The sequence below is a fragment of the Cryptomeria japonica genome, chromosome 2 (assembly GCF_030272615.1).
Source record: "Cryptomeria japonica chromosome 2, Sugi_1.0, whole genome shotgun sequence".
Classification (NCBI taxonomy): domain Eukaryota; kingdom Viridiplantae; phylum Streptophyta; class Pinopsida; order Cupressales; family Cupressaceae; genus Cryptomeria; species Cryptomeria japonica.
Window position 1 is genome coordinate 182,397,922 of NC_081406.1, and position 21,324 is coordinate 182,419,245.

Below are 21,324 nucleotides of genomic sequence, written 5' to 3' on the forward strand. Positions count from 1 at the left end.
TGATGTTATAGGAGCAAATTTTTAGGAACGATAGATATCAAAAAGCTTATGCTTAAACCATTGTCCTTGTGGATGAAATTACCCCAAACCCCCAAAACACGAATCTTGCTACATATCAATGACACCATAAATAGCTATTACAGAGGCAACAAAAATAACTACAAGACTAAAACTATATTATATCCAGAAAAAATAAACATCATCTGCAACCAAAACTTGCATTATTCAACCTAATCATGACTTTAGACCCTTCTCCTCCGACTTCTCACTGTTGATTAAATAGTATTCCTTATGGAAGTCATGCTTTTGTTTCCCTTCTTTGGCTTCTCTCCACCTGTTGCCTCATCCACTTGACCACGATTGTACATATACTCTTTAATGAGCATCTAGCCACCTTGACCTTCCATCCTTCTCTACTCCCAAATTATGAATGGCCTCAAAGGAGGGATAAATTCAACATCCCAAATCCACTATTCACTCTTGGTGACAAATTCTTCACCTAGCTGCAACACGGGCATCAGGGTTTCCATACCAAATTATTACTCTTCCCTTATGCATTCCATTATTACCCATTCAATATCCTCTTTGGTGCCTAGTTCCAAGCACCAAGAAAAGAAAACAAAGGCCACATCCACATTTGATTGGTATCTAAACTCAAAATTCATATACTCCTCCCCTAGAAACTTGTCAACTATCCTCAAGAAACAAGAATCCTCAATTTTAAAAATATTCGTCATCCTTTCCTCTTAAATTTTCCCCATGAAGGTGAGTTGCTACTTTTTTATCAAAACAAAAAAAATGGCCTCCATATTGACACGCAAAATCCTAACAAACCCCCACTCTCCCTACAAGTCATCAGTCTAGCTTCCTTCACTACCCTCAAGAAAACCTCATGTTGATATGATCATAGTTGAATGTGTTTAAATCTATGTCATGATAACTTGTTCGACATCTTTGCAACTCACCATCCAAGTTTCTCTCATTACCTTCAAGAAGCACTGCAATGAAATGATCAATGTCTAACACATTTAAAGTGATGACATAATTTTTTGATCGTATTACTTGCCTTGCATAAGTTAACACTTCATTTCGAAAAGACTTGCAACCTGCATAGATTTCCAATGGTCGCGGACTGCTAATTGCATTCACCTCCACGCTACCTCCTATGCTCAAATCCTTCGTACACTTGAAGGACTCTCGCATCGTCCATCACATTAACACTCACCTCACCTTCATCAACTAAATTTAGCTCTCTGAAATTTTCCCACCATTTCATCATGTTGTTGCCACTAGCCCAAAAACCCAGTTTGAGAGAAGATCGACCTCCTTATTACCTTCATGTTTGATATAGGAAACTTTGAAATATTGGAGCTCATTTAATTTTGTCTTAATAATACTAATAAATTTATTTAGAATTAAGTGCCAAGATTATTTCTTAAGCTTCCACCTCATTGTTAGTGCTTTCTTCTAACTTTTGACAATTGATTTCAAAGATGTTTCCAAATTCATCCCTAGCAACACATCCTACACTTGATGGGCTAAGATTTCCCTTTGATGCCCCGTCAAAATTGATCTTGATCCATCCGTTCTGCCTTTGCCAAATAACTTGTTTAATGAAATCTTATTATTATAATTATAATTTTATAAATTTAATAATTAAATTAGGACTGTATTCTTAAGAAAATTGTATATTTTAATTATAATGTTTATATTATATTATATTATAATTATTAATATTATTTTACTGAAGTGAAAGTTATAGCTAATATTACAAAAATATAATTTTTAAATAACAATAATTCAAAATTATAATAGTTAAGAATTACAATAAATATTTTTCTTATAATACTATAAGGGCAAGTACTCGTCACTACGTGGAGCTTGTTTTATCTTAAGACACGTAAATGCCAATTGTCTATGCAACACACAAAATGCACAATTGATTGCATTTACTATTTAATTGAAAATTAAAAGATTTGTTTTTTAATTATTATACTTTACTTCTAATTTTTAGTTAGTTAATAAATATGATGAATACTTCTTTGTATAGGCTTACAAAATGTACCATTTGGGGACTCCTTGCTTACATGGCATGTTCTCTTTTAGGGTAGGGAGGATCTGATGTGGTTACAATTAACTTTTCAATAACTCGTACTATTCTTGTTTAAATGAGTGTATCTAACATATCTATATAATTAATTATTAAAATATACTAATAAAAATAATATCAATATGATTATTTTATATTTATAGAATAATTTATTCATATGGATCTAATTTATAAAGTTTTGTTTACCATTTCTTTGGTTGTAGATGGATTTAGTCTTTGAAATATTATAATAATAGAATTTGTTTTGTAATAGAATTTATTTTACATTGTAAGAATATAAATTGGTACAATACATTCAGTCAATTAATATACTAACATATATTTTTTTTGAAAAACGTATGTGAATGATACCAAAATCTATCATATTTGTTCCTCATTCCGCTTAAAAAATTATTATATTATTATATTGTAATTAATGTTAAATCATAATTATATTGTGATATTGTAATTAATACTAAATTATTATTATATATGATTATGTTATTGTATTTTAATATATTCTTATTCTTAATTCTTTTATATTTCTATTAAACTCTTTACAAAAACAAAAAGCTTTCAAGAATAAATTATAATTATTATATTACTATATTTTTATTAAACTCTTTACAAAAGAAAAAAATATATAAAAATTAAATTATTATTATTTTATCATATCATTATATTTTTATTTTATATTTATTCTTATTCTTATGAGAAAAATTTGGATTTTATGTACACACTTTCAATCCCTCATACTTTCTATGACATAATTATAAACATAATTGATAAATCAGATTTTTAGTATTATAATTATGATACAACATAAATACAATATAAAGAATAAGAGAGCAACAAAATTAAACCTATACTACAAATAAATTAATAATTAATAAAGACAGGTTTTACCTAGCATGTGCACTTTTCTGTGGAACAGTCAACAAGAGAACTGTGAATTAGTCCACATTATCCAGTCAAATTAAAAAAAGGTGGACTCATTCCTTTCAAAATGACAATATGATTTTTTTATTCATTGTGTTCCCCGTAAATTTCCAACAACTTCGACTGTGTGACTGGGTTTTAAACAGTTGCATGCCAATTTAGATAAGGCTAAGAAATATCAAATAGATTTGCTTGTTGACACCAACAAACAAACAAAAAAAAAAGACTTTTTTCTCTTATCAATTTTCTAATGATTGTTTTTTCCATTCGATAGTATTCTTCATTTCAACTTCCATTATTTTAAATTTAGAAATTATATTAGAACTCCCATCAAGAAGAAATATATTATCATTGTGGATAAAATTTAAAAGTTTGAATATATTTTTCTTTCTCGTGTTCATATAGTGTGTAATTACATGAATTGTAGATATGCGTATTTATGTAAATGTTAATTAAGGAAAAATGGAGGTAAAATTTGAATGAAAATGTAAAAATAAGGAAATGAATTGTATTCAACCATGTGGCATATTTTTTTAAATGTACTAGCTACATAATTTTAGCGCCCTTGATTTCATAACCTCTCTTTGATCTTCAAATTGTAGTAGCTCCAACATTATAGATTCAACATTTACATGGGATAACTTGTGTAGCTAAGGCTTAAGAAACAAACTTAGATAAGTAGGTACATGAGACCACCATATAAGAATGTAACCAAATTCAATGAAAGAAAAATAATAATTTTCCCCTACTCTAAATTTATGAGGATAAGTTCCCCTTCCATAAGATTGTTACAACAATGTTCAATAAAAGAAGTAAAACAATTCTCCCCTATTAGTCAATGATGAGAATAAGTGCCCCTTCAAAAGTGTGTTGCACTTTCTCTTGATTTTTTTTATAAAGAATAAAATTGTATAATTTACAATTTTCCTTCTAATTTATCTTATTTTATGTGGATATTATTGATGCACAATGTGTCTATCTATCTTGGAATTTTTTATGCACTCATTGATATCAATATTGAATCTACCATTCATATATACTAGCTTCCCAATTTGGACCAACATTGACTCTACTATTAGTACATTTTCTATCATAGACTATATCACATCTATGGTCTTATCCCATAGAGTAGAACTTATGCACAATCCAATATCTAGTTTTAAAATTTAAAATTCTACTTTAAATAGAAATAATAACTCTAAAATATGACCATTACTATTTGCATGCATGCCGAATATTTCAACTTATTGTTATGTATTTAAGGACAAAATAATAGGAAACTATCATTATTGTTTTTTAGGATATCATATTTATAGATATTATCACACACATCACATTAAAAATGTACCATTCTTGATTTCTCTATTTTGATCATGTTACATCAACTTAGATGTACAAATTCATCAAAATATGAAGGTGGATTTTGATTAAGATAGATCAAGTTGTGATGTATTCAAATTGATTACCTAAATATATTAATAGGTTTTGGTTGAGGGTTGCATAGCCAAAGGCAAAGTGGAGGTCATTCTAGACTAAATATGAGAATAAGTCAAGTCACTATTGTAGTATCAAAGGATGAGGTCAGCAAAGATAAATAAGATGCAATAGTTAGGGCTTCCTAAGTCTTGGTTGAGGGGGAGTTATGAAAAGAAAACAAATTATTTACATCTTTAGGAAACAAACTATGTATGGAGTTTTGTAGTTAATTCATCTAGCATTTGTTTCATGGTTCATAAATTAGAAAGATAATCATATGGTGTTGCAAGGTACAATTGGGCAAGAGTAAGAGGTGGAGTTAAATAGTATAAAAAATTAAGTGAATTTTATTGTAGGTAATTCATCCAAGAACCCTACACATTGTTTCTCATCCTAGAAGCACATGACAATAGAATCTCTCTCTCTCTCTCTCTCTCTCTCTCTCTCTCTCTCTCTCTCTCTCTCTCTCTCTCTCTCTCTCTCTCTCTCTCTCTCTCTCTAACTCACTTTCTGACTCCCTCCCTCCCTCTATGCCTCCCACCTTATCTATGTGTGTGTACATTCTAAAATATTTATAAGGTTACTTCAACATATTGTTTTATTTAAAAAAAATGATACTAATGTATATTTGTTTTGTCTTCCCATGTGCAAACAAAAGAAAATAAAGTTTTATACATTTTTGTTTAACATTTCTTTGATTGTAGATGGATTTTCTCTTTGAAATGTTCTAATAACAAATTTGTTTTGTAATATAATTTCTTTTACATTATAAAAATAAGAATTATAATAATTTTAACTTTTCATTAATACAATATAGTAAGTCAATTAATATATCAATAAATTATATTTATAATATTATTCTACTAATTATAATATAATTAGTAAATACAAGGTAAAAGCTACCACTAGAAATAAATTTATAAAGACAGGTCTTACCTAGCAGGTGCAACTTGCTATGAAGCAGTCAACAGTAGCACTGCGAATCTGTCCAAGCCAATAATTTTATTCATCAATTATCCAGTCAAATTCAAAAAAGATGGACTCATTCCTTTCCACCTTCCCACACTGATTAATATTTTTTTATGTATTTGCACTTGCTGCTTTTAATCGTGACGCACAAAATTTGGACAATCCCATCACTTGGTCAAGCTCGGCTAATATTCAAAATGACAAATATGAAATTTTCTACATTGTGACTTGCCAGGAAATTTCGAGCACCTGCGACTCTGTATTTAACAGTTTTCTGTCCTCATCTAAATCCGAATCAAGCGTGTGAAGTGCAAAAAAAAAAAAAATACAATGGGCCGATCTCCCTGCTGTGATAAAATCGGAGTAAAGAAAGGTCCATGGTCTCCTCAAGAAGATCGAATACTCATTCATTTTATTCGCATGAATGGCCATGAGAATTGGCGTGCACTGCCTAAGCAAGCAGGTTTCAATTCTACACGCTAATTTAATTTTTACTCCATATCTTTCTTTTCCCTTTTGCAGTCTAAAACTGATAAGTAGTCTTCTCTGGTAATGACAGGACTGTTAAGATGCGGTAAAAGCTGTCGTCTAAGGTGGGTTAATTACCTCAGACCAGACATTAAACGTGGGAATTTCACTTCTGAAGAGGAGGAGACTATTATTAAGCTTCATCAACTTCTGGGCAACAGGTTTGATCATTGTTCTCATTATCTTTTATTATTGATTTGTTTGTTCTACGATATCCTTGGGTGATGGTATTGAATTGTGTTGTACATAATACAGGTGGTCGGCCATTGCTTCACGCCTTCCTGGAAGAACAGATAATGAGATTAAAAACTTGTGGAATATTCATTTAAAGAAGCGGGTGGGACTTGATCCGGTAACAAATCATTCAAAGTCGCACACTGAGAAAAGTTTATCAATGGAGAAGGGCAATTTAGGTCTAATTCAAGCAAAAGCTTTGGTTGATTCGCGCACCAGAATCTCTAATTCTTCCGACACATTGTATGATTCACACAATCTGTCAAGCGAAAACCTTTCATCTATAAATAGTATAGATAGTGAGCTTGTGAATGAGAATTCAAGTTCAACTTTAGATTGGCTTGAATCCAGTTCAATAAATTCCTTTGATGACCCATTTATTATTGAAAAGCAGGAGTATGCAACCGAAAGGAGGACATATGAGGCAGTGTGGGAGGATAGCTCAAATGGGGAAGCTCACTTTATCACGTCAGACTATCTAGAAGATGATTTCATGAGCTGCATGGATGGTGCCGATACAGATCCCCATTTGCTAAAAAATACAGATGGTGCAAACATAGATTCCCATTTGCTAAAAGACTTAGAGTTGCAGAGTAATACTGATGATTCAGATTGCTTTGGTTACTTTGAGGCAAGCCAGGGCATGACCCACGTTATTGTAGGCCTCTCTGCTTCATTTGGGGCCCTTGCAAATGGAGTGATTGAAACTTTCCAGCTGCTTGTTTTCCCATGGGGGGGAGGGGAAATTAGTACAAATTGAATCAACAATCAAAATTTATTTATTTTTGATTCTTCAATGAGTCTTATGACTCCCCATAAATGGGGAACTGTTCATTCTGGTTTTGTAAATGTGTGATTGAACAATTCAATCTAAAATCAAATCCAGCATAACTAAAAATTGTTCATTCTGGTTTTGGTAAATGTGTGATTGAACAAGTCAATCTACAACCCAATCCAGCATAACTTTTTTTTTTTTTTTTGGTTTAGTGGTCAGTACACAATCTTTCGTATTTTATTTTTTATTTTGTTTGGTTTGAAGTTAGTGCTTCTATGGTATAATTTTTTTGATAAGTTTATTATAAAAAAGTTTATAGAAAAAGATGCTTTACCAAAACTTCTCAATCAATAAGATAATTATAATTGAAATATATTTTTATTTGTCAAAGTTAGGTTCTGTTAAATATAGTAATAACATCATAAGAAAAACAATATTGGAAATATGACATTTAACTATTAAAATAAATTGTTTACAAAAGAATAAAATATTATTCAACAAACAGAAAATTATTGAATAGGTCAATCTAGATAAGGTTAAAAAGTATTGAAAAGACTTGTTCTATTGACAAAATGACAAGTTTTTTTTTTTCTATCTTGTAATGATTGTTGGTCCCATTTTGTAGTATGCTTCATTTCAACTTACATCCTTTTAACTTCAGAGATCATATTAAAACTCTTATCAAGAAGAAATATGCAGTCATTGTGGATAAAATTTAAACGTGAAACAAACAACTTTAATACAAAAGTACTCAATCAAAGAACTTTTAGTATATTAGTATTTTTTCAAAATTAAAAGAAATACATCCCCTTTCAAGAAACACTAATGGCAAGCTCCTAAAAATATTAGCACATCATAGCATACAAATCTAAATTTTTAATACAACACTAGATTACTCATTACTAAATTCGTAATAAAATAAATGTAAAAGTGACCAAAAAGGATAAAAATGAACACAATAAATTTCAAAGGTTCTACCCCCAAATTGTCCACACCATGTGATCTTTGTCTATGGTAGTGCAACTTTTCACTGTATATGAGAGCCCTTACGATGAGGTGGGTTGATTCTTTGAGCCCACTTGTCACATATATAAAATTGTAATCAAATATCATAGGATCATAACATGCCCTTTAACATCTCAAAATAACTTTGTTATTTGGAGTCCTCTAATCCCACATGTTCATATGTACATACAACTATGTCAATTCTCTAAAAATTTGAAGTATTTAACACTCATGGATCTATTTGGATTTTTTTGTTTTTGTGAACTATATACTAAAATTCTAAACCTTTTAGCCAAAAACAAATGTAGAACATTGATATTTTTGAGTAACAATTGTCTATGTCTACAATAGTTAAAATAAATATAAATCTTAGTTATCAAATTTATGGCACATAAATGGTTAGTAGGAACATATATTAAGTAGATATGTAGCTTAGGTTTTGTTTAATTAAAAGCAAGATAGGCTTGAACCTTTACACATCTACTAAATAGAAAAACCTAGGGTACATGAAGAATGCACACCTAGCCAAAGACAAAAAATACCAAAACTAGCAAGGGACCACTTAATAACCAAATAAAGACTAGAGACAAAACCCAAAAACCAATAAACAAAAACCAACAAGCCAATCACCAAGGACACAAAGGGATGCTCTACTAGGCAGAGGCATTACCCTCTTGCAATATTTACATAGACCAATGACTTTATCAGAGAAAGAAATTTTCTTGTTAGAGTTCTTAAGAGAAGTCAAAAAACCCAAACCCTTAGTAGCTTTAATCACAAAGGAAGGGGGCTCCATAGAAGCAGAGGGAGACATTGCATGTCTCTTATGTTTCTCTTTCTTGTGATTAATTTTCTCTTGAATATCATGTAAGGAAGCCAGATTCCTTAAGGCCATCTCCTGACTCAACTTAGAGATTTCCTCAACATTTCACCTTAGGACATCTTGGCTTTTCTTTAGCTCCATTACTTCCTTAAATTCCTTTCTGTGAAAGACATTTTCACTAAGGTCATTCATAATACCCTCGACCTTATCCTATTTCTCAATATTACCAACCATATTGCTAGCAGTCTTGCAGGTCCTCGTTTGTCCTTCTCCTCCATTACCCATTTATTACCCCTAATTCCTACCTCAGGCATTGGCTCAAGCATGTTAATATTTTTAATCTTCAAATAAAGCTATGAGAAGAGCCATTTAATAACCAATTCATGTTGCTCAAAGCTCTCTTCTAGCCTTGACACCTTAGCAACCAAAGTAGGGGGGTCAGGATTGGGGTTAGGAATATTATATTTAGGGGGAAAAGGGGCATCATCCTCCAAGGTCGTAAGAGACTAGTTAGACTCTGAAGCTAAGGACGACACAAAATACTTAGGCACTTCCTCCTCATTTTAATCTAGCAACTCCACATCATTTAAAGGTGGATTAGAGGAGATTTTCTATTTCATGCCTGTGATAGAGTTAAAGTGGGTAGGAAAAAACTTGGGTCTAGAAGAAGTAATAGCTTTAGGGTTAGGTTTAGCAATAGGGGCACTTGAGAACTCCACCACTAAATTTGGCTCTTGCAAGGGGCTAAGAGGATTGAAAAGGGGCCCACTGGATAGAGGTAAAGCCAGATGAAAATTATAGAGCCTAAGGATTAAACCTTCAAGAAGGAGAAGGGAATTTTCAGTCTTGGCTCTAGTAAGTAATTGAGTCAAAGAAGAACAAACCCAAAAGGAAAAAATCATTTTTATACCATACCATAGGTGGTTTAGCATAGGGAAAAGTTGGGTATGAAATCTCTTAAACCACCTATCCAAAGTGAAGTACTTCATAAGGAAAAGAGAAACATCCTTCCAAATATTAGGTAGTTCTTCTATGTTATACCCACTTTGTAACCTTAAAACCCTTTCATTGATCTTGAAAAATCTCTTAAATTCCTCCTTATATGAACCTTTTGGCTTCTTATGAAAAGTAATTCCCTCCTATGGTAAACTTGTGATAGCAATGATCAAGTCTAGGGAGACTTTGAATGCAACTTCCTCAAAGTTCACCTCCCTCTTCTCCCAAGATCAATATTTTTGCAAATCTCAAGATCAAAACCCTACATGCCTTCAACATAACTGGTGAGGTTCTCCTTAAACACCTTCTACCACAACTTAGAATTACTTTTGAACTCATCACTAGTATCAGGTTTGGTTTGAATAAAGTATGCCCCCATCCTTATCACAGAGAGTCTAGAGAAAAAAATTAGGTAGGGAGAACCAAAACCAACAATATGAGCATGAAAACACTAATGAGGGAAGCGTAAAGTCACACTGCTATTTGAAAGAGACATCTACCACCTAAACCATAAAGGAGTGGTCAAAAGGGCCGTGATAATAATGAAAAAAGAAATCCTTTGATTATACTCCATCATGATCCTTTATGTCCTCAAAGATAGTGACACAAACCATATTTGTAATATCATAACTACCCATCCATATTTTCAAAATGATTGGAAAGTGGGCCTAATGAAGCCAGTCTGTCTATGACTTTATTTTCTTCCCTTCATGTGTGACAAAGGTGGACATTTCTTAGCCTAAAAATATGATAATGACACTTGGCAATGAGGTGATCATATTTCTAGTCAGGTCTGACTTCATTCGTGAGCAATAAGATAGTATTTTTTGAATCACCTTCTATGATGATTTGATTATACCTTCTTTCATTCACAATGACTAGGCCATAATAAATTGTTGTTGCTTCCACTATACTCAAAGTTTGAAAACCTAAATTAATCATGTAGGTAAGGATTAGATTGCCTCTATGATCACAAATGACCCCACTCATACTCGCCTGAGCTCGATTTCCTTTAGAAGAGTTGTCAAAGTTCAATTTCAGCCAACCAGGATCAGGGTGAAGGGAATTTAACAAAATTATTGAATCCAATAGGTGGGGCTATGAATCTTGCCTAAGAATCAGTTAAGAACCAATTTTTATCCACCAACCAATCTAGGGCCGAGGGTAGGCTAGAATGCTTACATCTTTAAAAACAACCCATATTTTCCTTGACAGTAACCAAAATAGTAACAAACAGAGAATCCCAACTATTATTTTTATCGCTAAAGATTATATTATTCCTTTCTTTCTACAGACACCGGTCAATATGGGAAAAGGTCTACTACTAGTGTTCTCTGATAAAGGGGATGATTTGGAGTGGGAGACCATATTATCATGCAATCCTTTAAATCCCCATTCTAAACCCACTCAATGAGGAACACATGGGAAATTCTCTATCTAATATTCTAAGAATACTAACAATTAAACACAATGTGGTTGTTGATTTCTTCATCATTCTCACATAGAGCACATCTATTGAAAAATTGAAAACCATTTTTTTTGAGATTATCCATAGTAAGGACTTTACCCTGGCAAGCCATCCACCAAAAGAAACACACCTTCAGAATCATTTTCGCTCTCAAAATTATAGACCAATTAAAGAGTGGAGGGGAAGGATTTCCTAGCTCAAACCCAGAAATACTATATACTTGTCATATTTTGAGGAAACCCAAATTAGCCTATCCTTAGCCTCTAGTCTAAACAAAAATTGAATTTGTTAAGAATTCTAAGAAGTTCTCAAACCATTGTGTTTAGATGAAGATCAAATTCAGATAGGTTTAATTTCCACCTTAATGGAGAAGAAGTAAGAATCTAGTAATCACTCACATGAATTCCATACCTTTCCAAAGGGATCCCTTCAATAACCAAACAAACCAAATGAAATTATAGGGGAAAAGTGGACACCCAAGATCTTTCTAGAATCTGACTCTACAACCATTGCCAACTTGCTATTGCATACCCTTTAAAAGGAGATATTTAGTTTTCATTAGGTTATTCCAAATGTGAGAACCCCTAGGAAGGATCTTAGAAGTAAAAAGGAAACAATTGTCTTTACCTTGGAGGTACTTATATTTCATGACAACCAACCAGTCCACACATTTAGAAACAAATCTCTAGCCAATCTTAGCCATAAGGGAGAGATTTACGGACCAAGAGTCCTAAATTATCAATTCTCCCAATCTCTTATTATAATAAACATTCTCTAAGTCAATAAGGGATATTCTATTTTTTTGTTCAACTCCCAACCACTAGAAATTTTTTGTATTTGTTTAAGCTTGTTAGCCTAGGAAGTTATCCTTAATCCTCACATCTACATTACCTGGGAACACAACATGACAACTTGATCTTACATCTTCACAAATGAAGACCACATGCTCCAATAAGCATAACTTGCCAAGAGAACCTGGATCATGCCAATGCTCTAATCTAAAATCAAGAGCCTACCATGGCATCTAAGAATAAACATCTCCAATCACATGAAGATAACCACCTCTTGACAAAAAACATCTCACAACCAAAAAAAAAACTCCCAATTGTAGTGTGACACCAAACTATTCATGGTATCATGATAAGCATGCAACAAGTCTAGCAGGAACAGTCTAATTATCCATTTGGATTATTTGTAAACTTAAAGACACAAACACCAAATTCGTGATCCAATTTGCCAATCTACAATGATTAGTTAGGTTCATAGATCTCATAAGAAAAATCTATAAAATGATACCAAAACTCTACACTTACAACTTACAGCCACAATTACTCTCCATACCTTGCAAAATCTGGGCCAAATCCAGAAATTGACACCTCCATCATTTTGTTCAATCAAAGAATCATCATTGAGAACATAAGCAACAATATTATTTTTATTCTTGACAAGCTGAACTCTTGCACAGTTCTGAATAATAGACTTAGGCATCTTAGCCTCAATACCTATGTGATTCTTCAGTTTATGACCCATTCCCAGACGCTGTCACTTCCCCTATCTGTTCATCTTCTAAAAAGTTGTGAAGAAATTTTTTTTTTCACAAGTACTTTGGATTCCAATTCTAAACTCGTCACTACTCAAAACAAATGGTGTAGACTGAATGAATTTATTTCTCCGTGCCACAGAAGTCACTACCACTTCCTACACTTGATCACATTACTCGCTCTAGAGATGTTGGGAACATTCATGAAATTTTGAGGTTCTTTTAGTGAAAATAAGGTGTAAATATGCATTTGATGTACACTTTCTTCTCAAAATTTGCATGCTACCCAAGGTGAGTTTAAAGAGCTGGATACCATCTTTCTCTCTCCCCTTCTCTCGCTCCACTATAGAAACACAAAAATATTACAAAATTATAATTAGGAGACTCCCACTTAATTTCAAGCCTTAAGAGAAAAATTATAAGTTTTTAATGTCTCTATGAATAACAACAATCTGCCAATGCCAAAAGTAGATCGAGAAAGAGTTTTAAAAGAAAATAGTCACTATAATTTTTTGCACTGTGTCCTAGAAAGGAAGATGCATATAACTAAATGTCACAACTATGATTGCGGATTGGAAACAAAGGCGACAGCCAAAACCCAAAAAAATTTCTTGAAAGGATAGAAAAAGCTTCCAGCAAACATTCCTTCAAGCATTACAAAGCTCGCTCACTCCTCTTCATCTAGTATGAATGGGGTCTTAATATTTGGATGCAACACAAAGAAAATTCTTGACCAATAGAAATTCCAATCAATATATACATGGATTTCATTGGAAAACAAATTTTATCATACAGACAACCAATTAACAATGCACTATCCTGTAGATTAGGAATCATAAACATATGGTCGGATTTTTGCCCTATTGCCAATAATTTTAGAAGAAATTTTTTCCTAACTAATAATTGAATTCATTAACTTATCCATATCTATATTGCCTCCAGCCAATTAAATTGCATCTAGAATTTACCCACACCATGCTCCATTTTGTGCCATTGGTCTTGTTAGTGCTCTTAGTATTGAGTATATTGGCGGATTGACCATGGAGGTGCGTTTGAAAACTAAGAGGCTTGGGTGAGGTTGGAGTTCTCTTGGGATTAGAGAACATTTGTTGAGATGGTATCTCTTTAGAGGTTTCAGAAAGAAGACCAAGGAACCTACACTTGGTGATGGGCGTGAGTCCATTCTAGACCTAGAGGAGATTGTTCTTGGAGAGAGTCATTGTGACTTGGTGTATTCTGGAGAAGCATTCTTAGTCCCCACTCTTGGTCTACTCAGAAAATTTATCTCTTTGTAGGAGATGTTTGAGATGATTCCTAGTTTTGGAATGATACTGAGTTTGATCTTCCTTGATTACAGGAGCTTACATCCATGTTGGTTGGGTGTTGTTAATGCTTTCATTTGGGGAGGTAAAGGAGATCATATTTGGCACAGCTAAGCACTTGGTGGTGTTGGTAGAAGAATGAGATATGGTTTGCATGGATGTTTCTTCCTAAAGTTTTTTGAAGTCATCTATTGTTGTTGTACTTTTTTTTTTTTTAACAACAATATATGGTCTTTTCATGAGGACTTGGAGGATGTCAAATGAGTTTTTGTAGCAGGTTGGTTGTAGGTTGCAAGCCATTGTGATTTGATTATTACCACACCCTTTATGTTAGTGAGCTTGGTAGATTTGAGTTATTTTTTTGGTTAACATTGCTCATGCAACATTTGGACTACTATATAAATGTCTTCTAGTTTTTTGCACATCAAGGGTTTTTGGTGTGTTTTGTTGGAAGATGGGATTACACAAATTGTTGTATGGGCTAGATAAGTTGGCATGATTTTATTTTATGTTGTGTGGTTAGTTGGATGTGATTAGAAATTGGTTGTGGTTGCTATTCCAGCTATAGTGATTGATTCTCAGCCTTTTTATTACCATGGGATTTGTGATTGCATTTGGATATTGGTTGAGAATGGAAAGCAGGGGGTATACTTCGAGTGGGAGGTTGTTCAGATGTAAAGTCACAGCGTGAGTCAAAATTCAAGTGGGAGATTGTTGGGATGTGAATTATGGATCTTCATTTCATCTTCCCCATCTTTTTCCCTTCGTCTTCTATTGAAGACTATTGTATAAATATGAGGGCAAATACCTATGTATGCAAGCTGCAATAATAATAAAGATCTCTACTCTGCTTTCTGGTGGATGTAGACAAATAGGTGAACCATGTTAAATACTGTTGTTATAATTTTTGTGTTCCCAATTTGTCTTTTGTTTTAACACCAAGATCCATGCTATGATAATTGATAAAAATGGATTAAAGAAAGGTCCATGGTCTCCTCAAGAAGATTGAATACTCATTGATTTTATTCGCATGAATGGCCATGAGAACTGGCGGGCACTGCCTAAGCAAGCAGTTTTCAATTCTACACACTATTTTTATTTCTAATCCACATCTTTCTTTTGTTTTTGTAGTCCATCAATGGAGAAGGGTAATTTAGGTCTAATTCAAGAAAAAACTTTGGCTGATTCACCAGCCACAATCCCTAATTCTTCTGACACATTGTATGATTTACACAATCTGTCAAGTAGAATGCTTTTATCAATAAATAGTATAGATAGTGAGGTTGTAAATGTGGATTCAAGTTCAAGTTTAGATTATCTTGAATTGAGTTGTACAAATTCATTTGCTGAGACAATTGGGTATAATCAGAAAGCACTAGATATTGAAGATGGCACATTTAATATAAAAAATCAGTATTATGCTATCGAAATAAGCACACAATATACTTCTAATGGAATATTGGATCTTGTGCATACTGATTTATGTGGTCCTTCTAGAATGAGAAGCTTGCAGGGTGACAAGTATTTCATGTTGTTGATTGATGATTATTCAAGGATGATGTGGGTTACTTTATTAAGGGAGAAGTTTGAAGCATTGGAGAAGTTCAAGATTTTCAAAGCTATAGTTGAGATTGAGACTGGCCTGAAGCTGAAGTATCTGTGATTTGACATAGGTGGTGAATTTACCTCCGATGAGTTCAATTTTTTTTGTGAAGAGAATGGGATGAGGATACAGTTGTCTACTCCATAGACCCCTTAGTAGAATGGTGTTATGGAGAGAAAGAGCAATATAATTCAGGAAGTGGCTAGAACCACGATGATTGAAGGAAATTTTCCACATATCTATTAGAGATAAGTTTTGAGTACTGCAATGTATACCATTAATTGGGTGCATATTAAAGGTGATACCGGTAAGACTTCTTATGAGTTATGGTTTGGTCATGTTCCTATAGTTAGATATTTGAGAATTTTTGTTAATAAATGCTATATCAGAAGAGATGAAGATCTAGGGAAATTTGATGCTAGAAGTGATGAAGGAATCTCTCTTGGTTATTCTACTAAGAGTAAGGCCTGTTGGTGTTATAACAAGAGATTGAAAAAGATAGTTGAAAGTACTAATGTGAAGGTTGATGAAAGAAATGATAGACAAATCAGATCTTGCACATATGATTGATATGATTAGGATGTCAGTGACAATAAAGGAAAGCAAGTGCAAACCTAGAATCAAAGTCAGAGTTATCTGAAAAAACTTGAGAATGAAGGAGAAGCTAGTTTAAAACAAAAAGTTCAAGAGTCTAAAAATTATGAAAATCCTAAGACTCCCAGGTATGTAAGGTTGAATCATTTAGAGAGTCAAATAATAGGTGATAAGAATAAAGGTGTGATGACTAGGAGAAAAATTGTTGAAGAGTATTGCTTGATTTCTAAGATTTAACCTAAAGATGTTGATGAAGATTGTTAAGATGAAAATTGGGTTAAAGCTATGGGAGAAGAGTTGAATCAGATTGAAAATAATAATACATGGATTTTAGTTCCTAAGCCTAAGGATAAGAATGTAATTGGAACTAAATGGGTGCTCCAGAATAAATTGAATGAATAGGATGAAGTTGTTAGGGATAAAACAAGACTTGTTTGTAGGGTTATTCTCAGATGGAAGGTATTGATTTTAAGAGGAGTTTTGCACTAGTAGCTATAATTGAAGTTGTTAGATTATTTCTTGCTTATGCTACTTACAAATATTTCAAGGTGTATCAAATGGATGTCAAGCTATCCTTTCTTAATGGCGAGATGGAAGAAGAAGTATACATTGAGCAACTTGATGGTTTTGAGTTAATAGAGTAGAAAGATATGGTTTGTAGGTTAAAAAAAACACTGTATGGATTGAAGCAAGCTCCAAGAGCTTAGTATGCCAGATTAGATAAGTATTTGATGAGACTTGAATTTAATAAAGGTATTGCTGACAACAATTTGTACTTCAAGATTGATAATGATAGCATCTTGATTGTTGAAGTTTTGTTGATGACATTATTTTTGGTGGAAATGATAGTTTGTGCAAGAAGTTTGCTGATGATATGAAGGATGAGTTTGAGATGTCTATGATAGGTGAGATGAAATTCTTTTTGGGATTGAAAATTACTTAGTTGGATAAAGGTATTTTTATATCTTAGTCTAAGCATGTAAAGGAATTGTTGAAGAAGTTTGGTTTGGATGATGCAAAGCCAGTTGGTACACCTATGGTGATCAGATGGAAGTTGACATAGGATAATGATTCTCCTAAAGAAAATCAAACTATATATAGATCTATGATTGGTGGTTTGTTATATTTGACTCAAACTAGACCAGATATTATGAATGTTCTATATCTTGTTGCTAGGTTCCAAGTTGATCCTAAGGAATCTCATGTTGTTGTTGTGAAAAGAATTTTCAGATATTTGAAAGGGATAGTTGATTCTAGTTTGTGGTATCCTAGAGATGGTGATTTCACTTTGAGTACTTTTAATGATGCTGATTGGGTAGGTGATGTTGATGACAAAAAGAGTACTAGTGGTAGTGCATTTTTATTGGGTAAGAGATTGGTTTCATGGATGAGTAAGAAGAAGAATGCTATATCTTTATCTACTATAGAAGCTGAATACATTGTTGTTGCTAGAAATTGTACTCAGGTAATTTGGATGAAGCAAATGTTAAAGGATATCGGATTTATTTTCTATGAGCCTACTGCTATATACTATGATAGTTCAAGTGTTATGAATATTTCTAAGAATTTGGTGTTGCATTCAAAGACTAAGCATACATCAATCAAGTTTCATTTATTGAGAAAGAAGGTCAATGAAAAGGAATTCAAACTGGAGTATGTCTCTACAAAGGAACATATTGCAAATATCTTCATGAAGCCTTTGCCTAAAGATAACTTTGAGTATCTCAAAGAGAATCTAGGGGTGATTTCCCCTACTGATGAGAACTAAGATGCATGGAGTTGCATCAGTTCGATGGAATTCATAGAGATGTGTTGTGATCTGGATTGATGAGTGAGGTTGCTACTCAGGGGGAGTAGTCAGTGTGTGGCTCACTTGTTCAGATTTGTGTGTTTATCCTAAGGAGAGACTATTTTGCAATGTGAGGGAATAATGCTTTGTATGTTCCTTTTGCATTTATGTCAAAGGGGGAGACAAGCATGTGAAAAACTTATGGGGGAGAGAAGCATGACAAAAACTATTATATTCTGTGTTGATCTCAGGGGAAGATTTTTGTGAGTTATGAGGAGATTGTTGGTTGTTGATTTATTTCTTTGCATTGATTGTTTTTCACATCCATATGTTGTCATCAATGCCAAAGGGGGAGATTGTTGGATATTGCTAAGAAGTTTGCTAGAATGATGTTTTGACATTGATGTCAACATATTCTTCTGTGTATTCCAGTGTTGCAGTTATATTGAATGAGTTGGTTGAATGGGTTTAGAGATACTTATCTCTAGTTGATTCAATAGAAGTTTCTGAGGTTCACATGATGATTTGATTGAGTTGAGAGATTTAGTATTATGGTTGATATTTAGTTGTTCGTGTTATTCAATATTCTGGATTGTGCTCTGCATTGCTCCTGAATTGTTATATCTTGGTTTACATATTTGACAGAGTGTTTGGGATGTTCATATGTGTCCTCAATTCAGATGGTTCTTGATTTGGAATTCCGTAAGTGAATCTTTTAGTTTGACAATTAGTTTGGTTGGTGTTCTTGAGGTTTGGTATAATGATGATGAAGATTCTAGTAATTGGTGATGTTGTGATTATTGTTGTGGTGATTCACATTGCTTGTGGATGTTTTTAGATTATGTTCTATCCATTTTGATGGTCTGCATTGATCGTTGTGCGCATTATTGATCATTTTCTTGATCCGAGTGTGTTCTTTGTGTTATGCGACATTCTTGGTGGTTGTAGCATGTTGCGAATATTTGAGGCTTAATTGTTGGAGGTGTTGCATGTTTTTGGTATTGGTCTAGAAGTCCAAACTATGTCTTAGTCGATATTATTTTGGTCTACATGTAATATTGTAGCGTGTGAGGTTATTATCTTGTAATTTGTGTTGAGGGTTTAACTGACCTTGAAACATAGGTTGATAATTCATATAAATATATGTAATTGTTATATTATGGATGTATTTGTTGGGTATTTGCAAGTGAGAATATTGATTTGATCTTTTAGCTGCAGAGGAGAAGTGTGCAAAAGTGTGGAAGAGTAGAGTTTGAGTATATGTGCTTAACCAAAACTATGACTAGGCATGAGATGATGCTATTTCATTAGTTTATGATCCTCCAGATGTAATCCAAATCTTTTTGTAAGGCAGTGAGCCTTCCCCAGGGTTGGAGACCTTCTTTTTTTTGTGATTTGAGCAGTGAGCTCTAGGCAGTGTGCATGAATGCATGTGCATTCCCCATTGTAATATATACACTTACTCCTAACAGAGTATTATCTCATTGTGGATAGGTTACCACCGTGGTTTTTCCGTTAACCAATTTTTCCATGTAAAAAATCTTGGTGTTATGTGTGTTATTGATGTGGTGTTAATTTATTCTTTTACTATTTATTATCAGATCCAAATTTAAGTTTGAGTTGTGTAGAATTTATGAGAAAACTGATTCGCCCCTCCCTCCCAATCTGCATTGTTGCCAACAATCTACTCACATATTACTTTATTTACATGATTAGTGCATATCCAACAAACCATAGTGTATATCTCATGATGAAACCTCAACCTCTTATAGGTATTTTCTATTCTTATGCATACAAACAATTAACATTATGTTGTGTGTGTGTATACGTGCATACACATGCTCTCAAAAAAATTTATTGTCTTCACACATATCATTATATTTTCTTCATTCGTCATAGGTATTCTATTAACTTATGCATATGTGTTACATTATATTCTTCCATACCTTTTACACACTTTGTGATTTACATTTGGTTGTTCAGTTAATACATTCAAATTCCACCGATATTGGCAAGAAACTGCCCTCAATGACCACATAGTTTTTTGCACTGTTACAATGGCAATTGCCTTCAAGATTAATCGTTCCTTGAAAATCGAACATTTTTCATGTTTGTAAGTTCTAATTGACTTTTCCTCCATTTAATGAATTTAGTAGCCAATTTACATTACAAGATTTTAAAATAGTATAGTTAAATTCTTGTTTATGTTGTAATATTCCCTTGCTGTAACTTCTATGTTGCCATTTCCACTTGCAGGCGTGCAACTTTTGTGTATCCTTCCCACAATTTTATCTTTCCTCTGTATATATCATTATATGTCCATTCTCCATTCATATCCGAAAATTTAGATGACAACCACAACATCCGACAGCTATTTACTTAACTTATACACACACACATTACATTATGGCTTCCTACTTATTTCTCACAGTTTGCAATATCGATTTGATTTCTTTCATTCACGAATTTCAACTTTTATATTATTTCACCCTATTTATAAAACTTTGTATTGACTTGTGTTTAATAATTTTTCCTACCATTAGATATTGTCGCTTCACAGCTCATCTGCACAAATTCTTCATATGCCATAACCATAGATCTTTCTCAGCTACACTATATTACGACTGAGACTTATCTTTGATTTTTAGTAAGGTTTTCTTTTATAATATAGACAACTAATGATAGAGTCATACTTGTAATAGTTGCATCCCATGATGGTTCTCAAGTTAACAATTAAATTCATCAACAAACTCTTCTAATAGGTAACATCATTTTGTTTAAACAGTAATAGTTTACTCTTATTTATATATGCTAATATACTTCAGAATATTATTAATTGGTTTTTTTGTTAGATTAATAATCTCTTCTCTTGATTGTATCCTACTCAAGGGTGTCTTAAAAACTAGGTAAACATTGGTCTCTTTATTTCTTCTTACACTTCCTTTTTCACTTCTTCATAGTTTACCGATACTTAAATTGGTTGTTATGAGTACCTCTGACTCCCTTGGTTCTATGATAGTTTGTATTCTCCATTGTTGTTTTTGGTACATAGCCATTATGCATACATTGATAAATTGGTCGCCTCTTACATCTTCTTTCAAGTACCATAATTCCTCCTTCTCTTATGCTATGTCAACTTCCATAATTAATGTATATATGCACACATTAAATACA

At 32.9% G+C, this 21,324-nt stretch overlaps 1 protein-coding gene across 1 annotated transcript; it reads left to right on the top strand.

Moving 5' to 3' along the window:
* The first annotated feature begins 5,803 nt into the window (after positions 1-5,803).
* On the top strand, positions 5,804-6,995 carry LOC131859658 (transcription factor MYB14-like). The gene is made up of 4 exons (XM_059213686.1): positions 5,804-5,936; positions 6,033-6,162; positions 6,257-6,352; positions 6,482-6,995. The coding sequence occupies exons 1-4, from the start codon at positions 5,804-5,806 to the stop codon at positions 6,993-6,995; spliced, it is 873 nt and encodes a 290-aa protein (XP_059069669.1).
* The last annotated feature ends 14,329 nt before the right edge of the window (positions 6,996-21,324 follow it).

Bases quoted from the DNA above. Each gene is read 5' to 3' on its own strand.
- LOC131859658 (XM_059213686.1), top strand. From the start codon at position 5,804: ATGGGCCGATCTCCCTGCTGTGATAAAATCGGAGTAAAGAAAGGTCCA. The intron at 5,937-6,032 runs GTTTCAATTCTA...TGGTAATGACAG, and splicing joins TGCACTGCCTAAGCAAGCAG to GACTGTTAAGATGCGGTAAA. The intron at 6,163-6,256 runs GTTTGATCATTG...TACATAATACAG, and splicing joins CATCAACTTCTGGGCAACAG to GTGGTCGGCCATTGCTTCAC.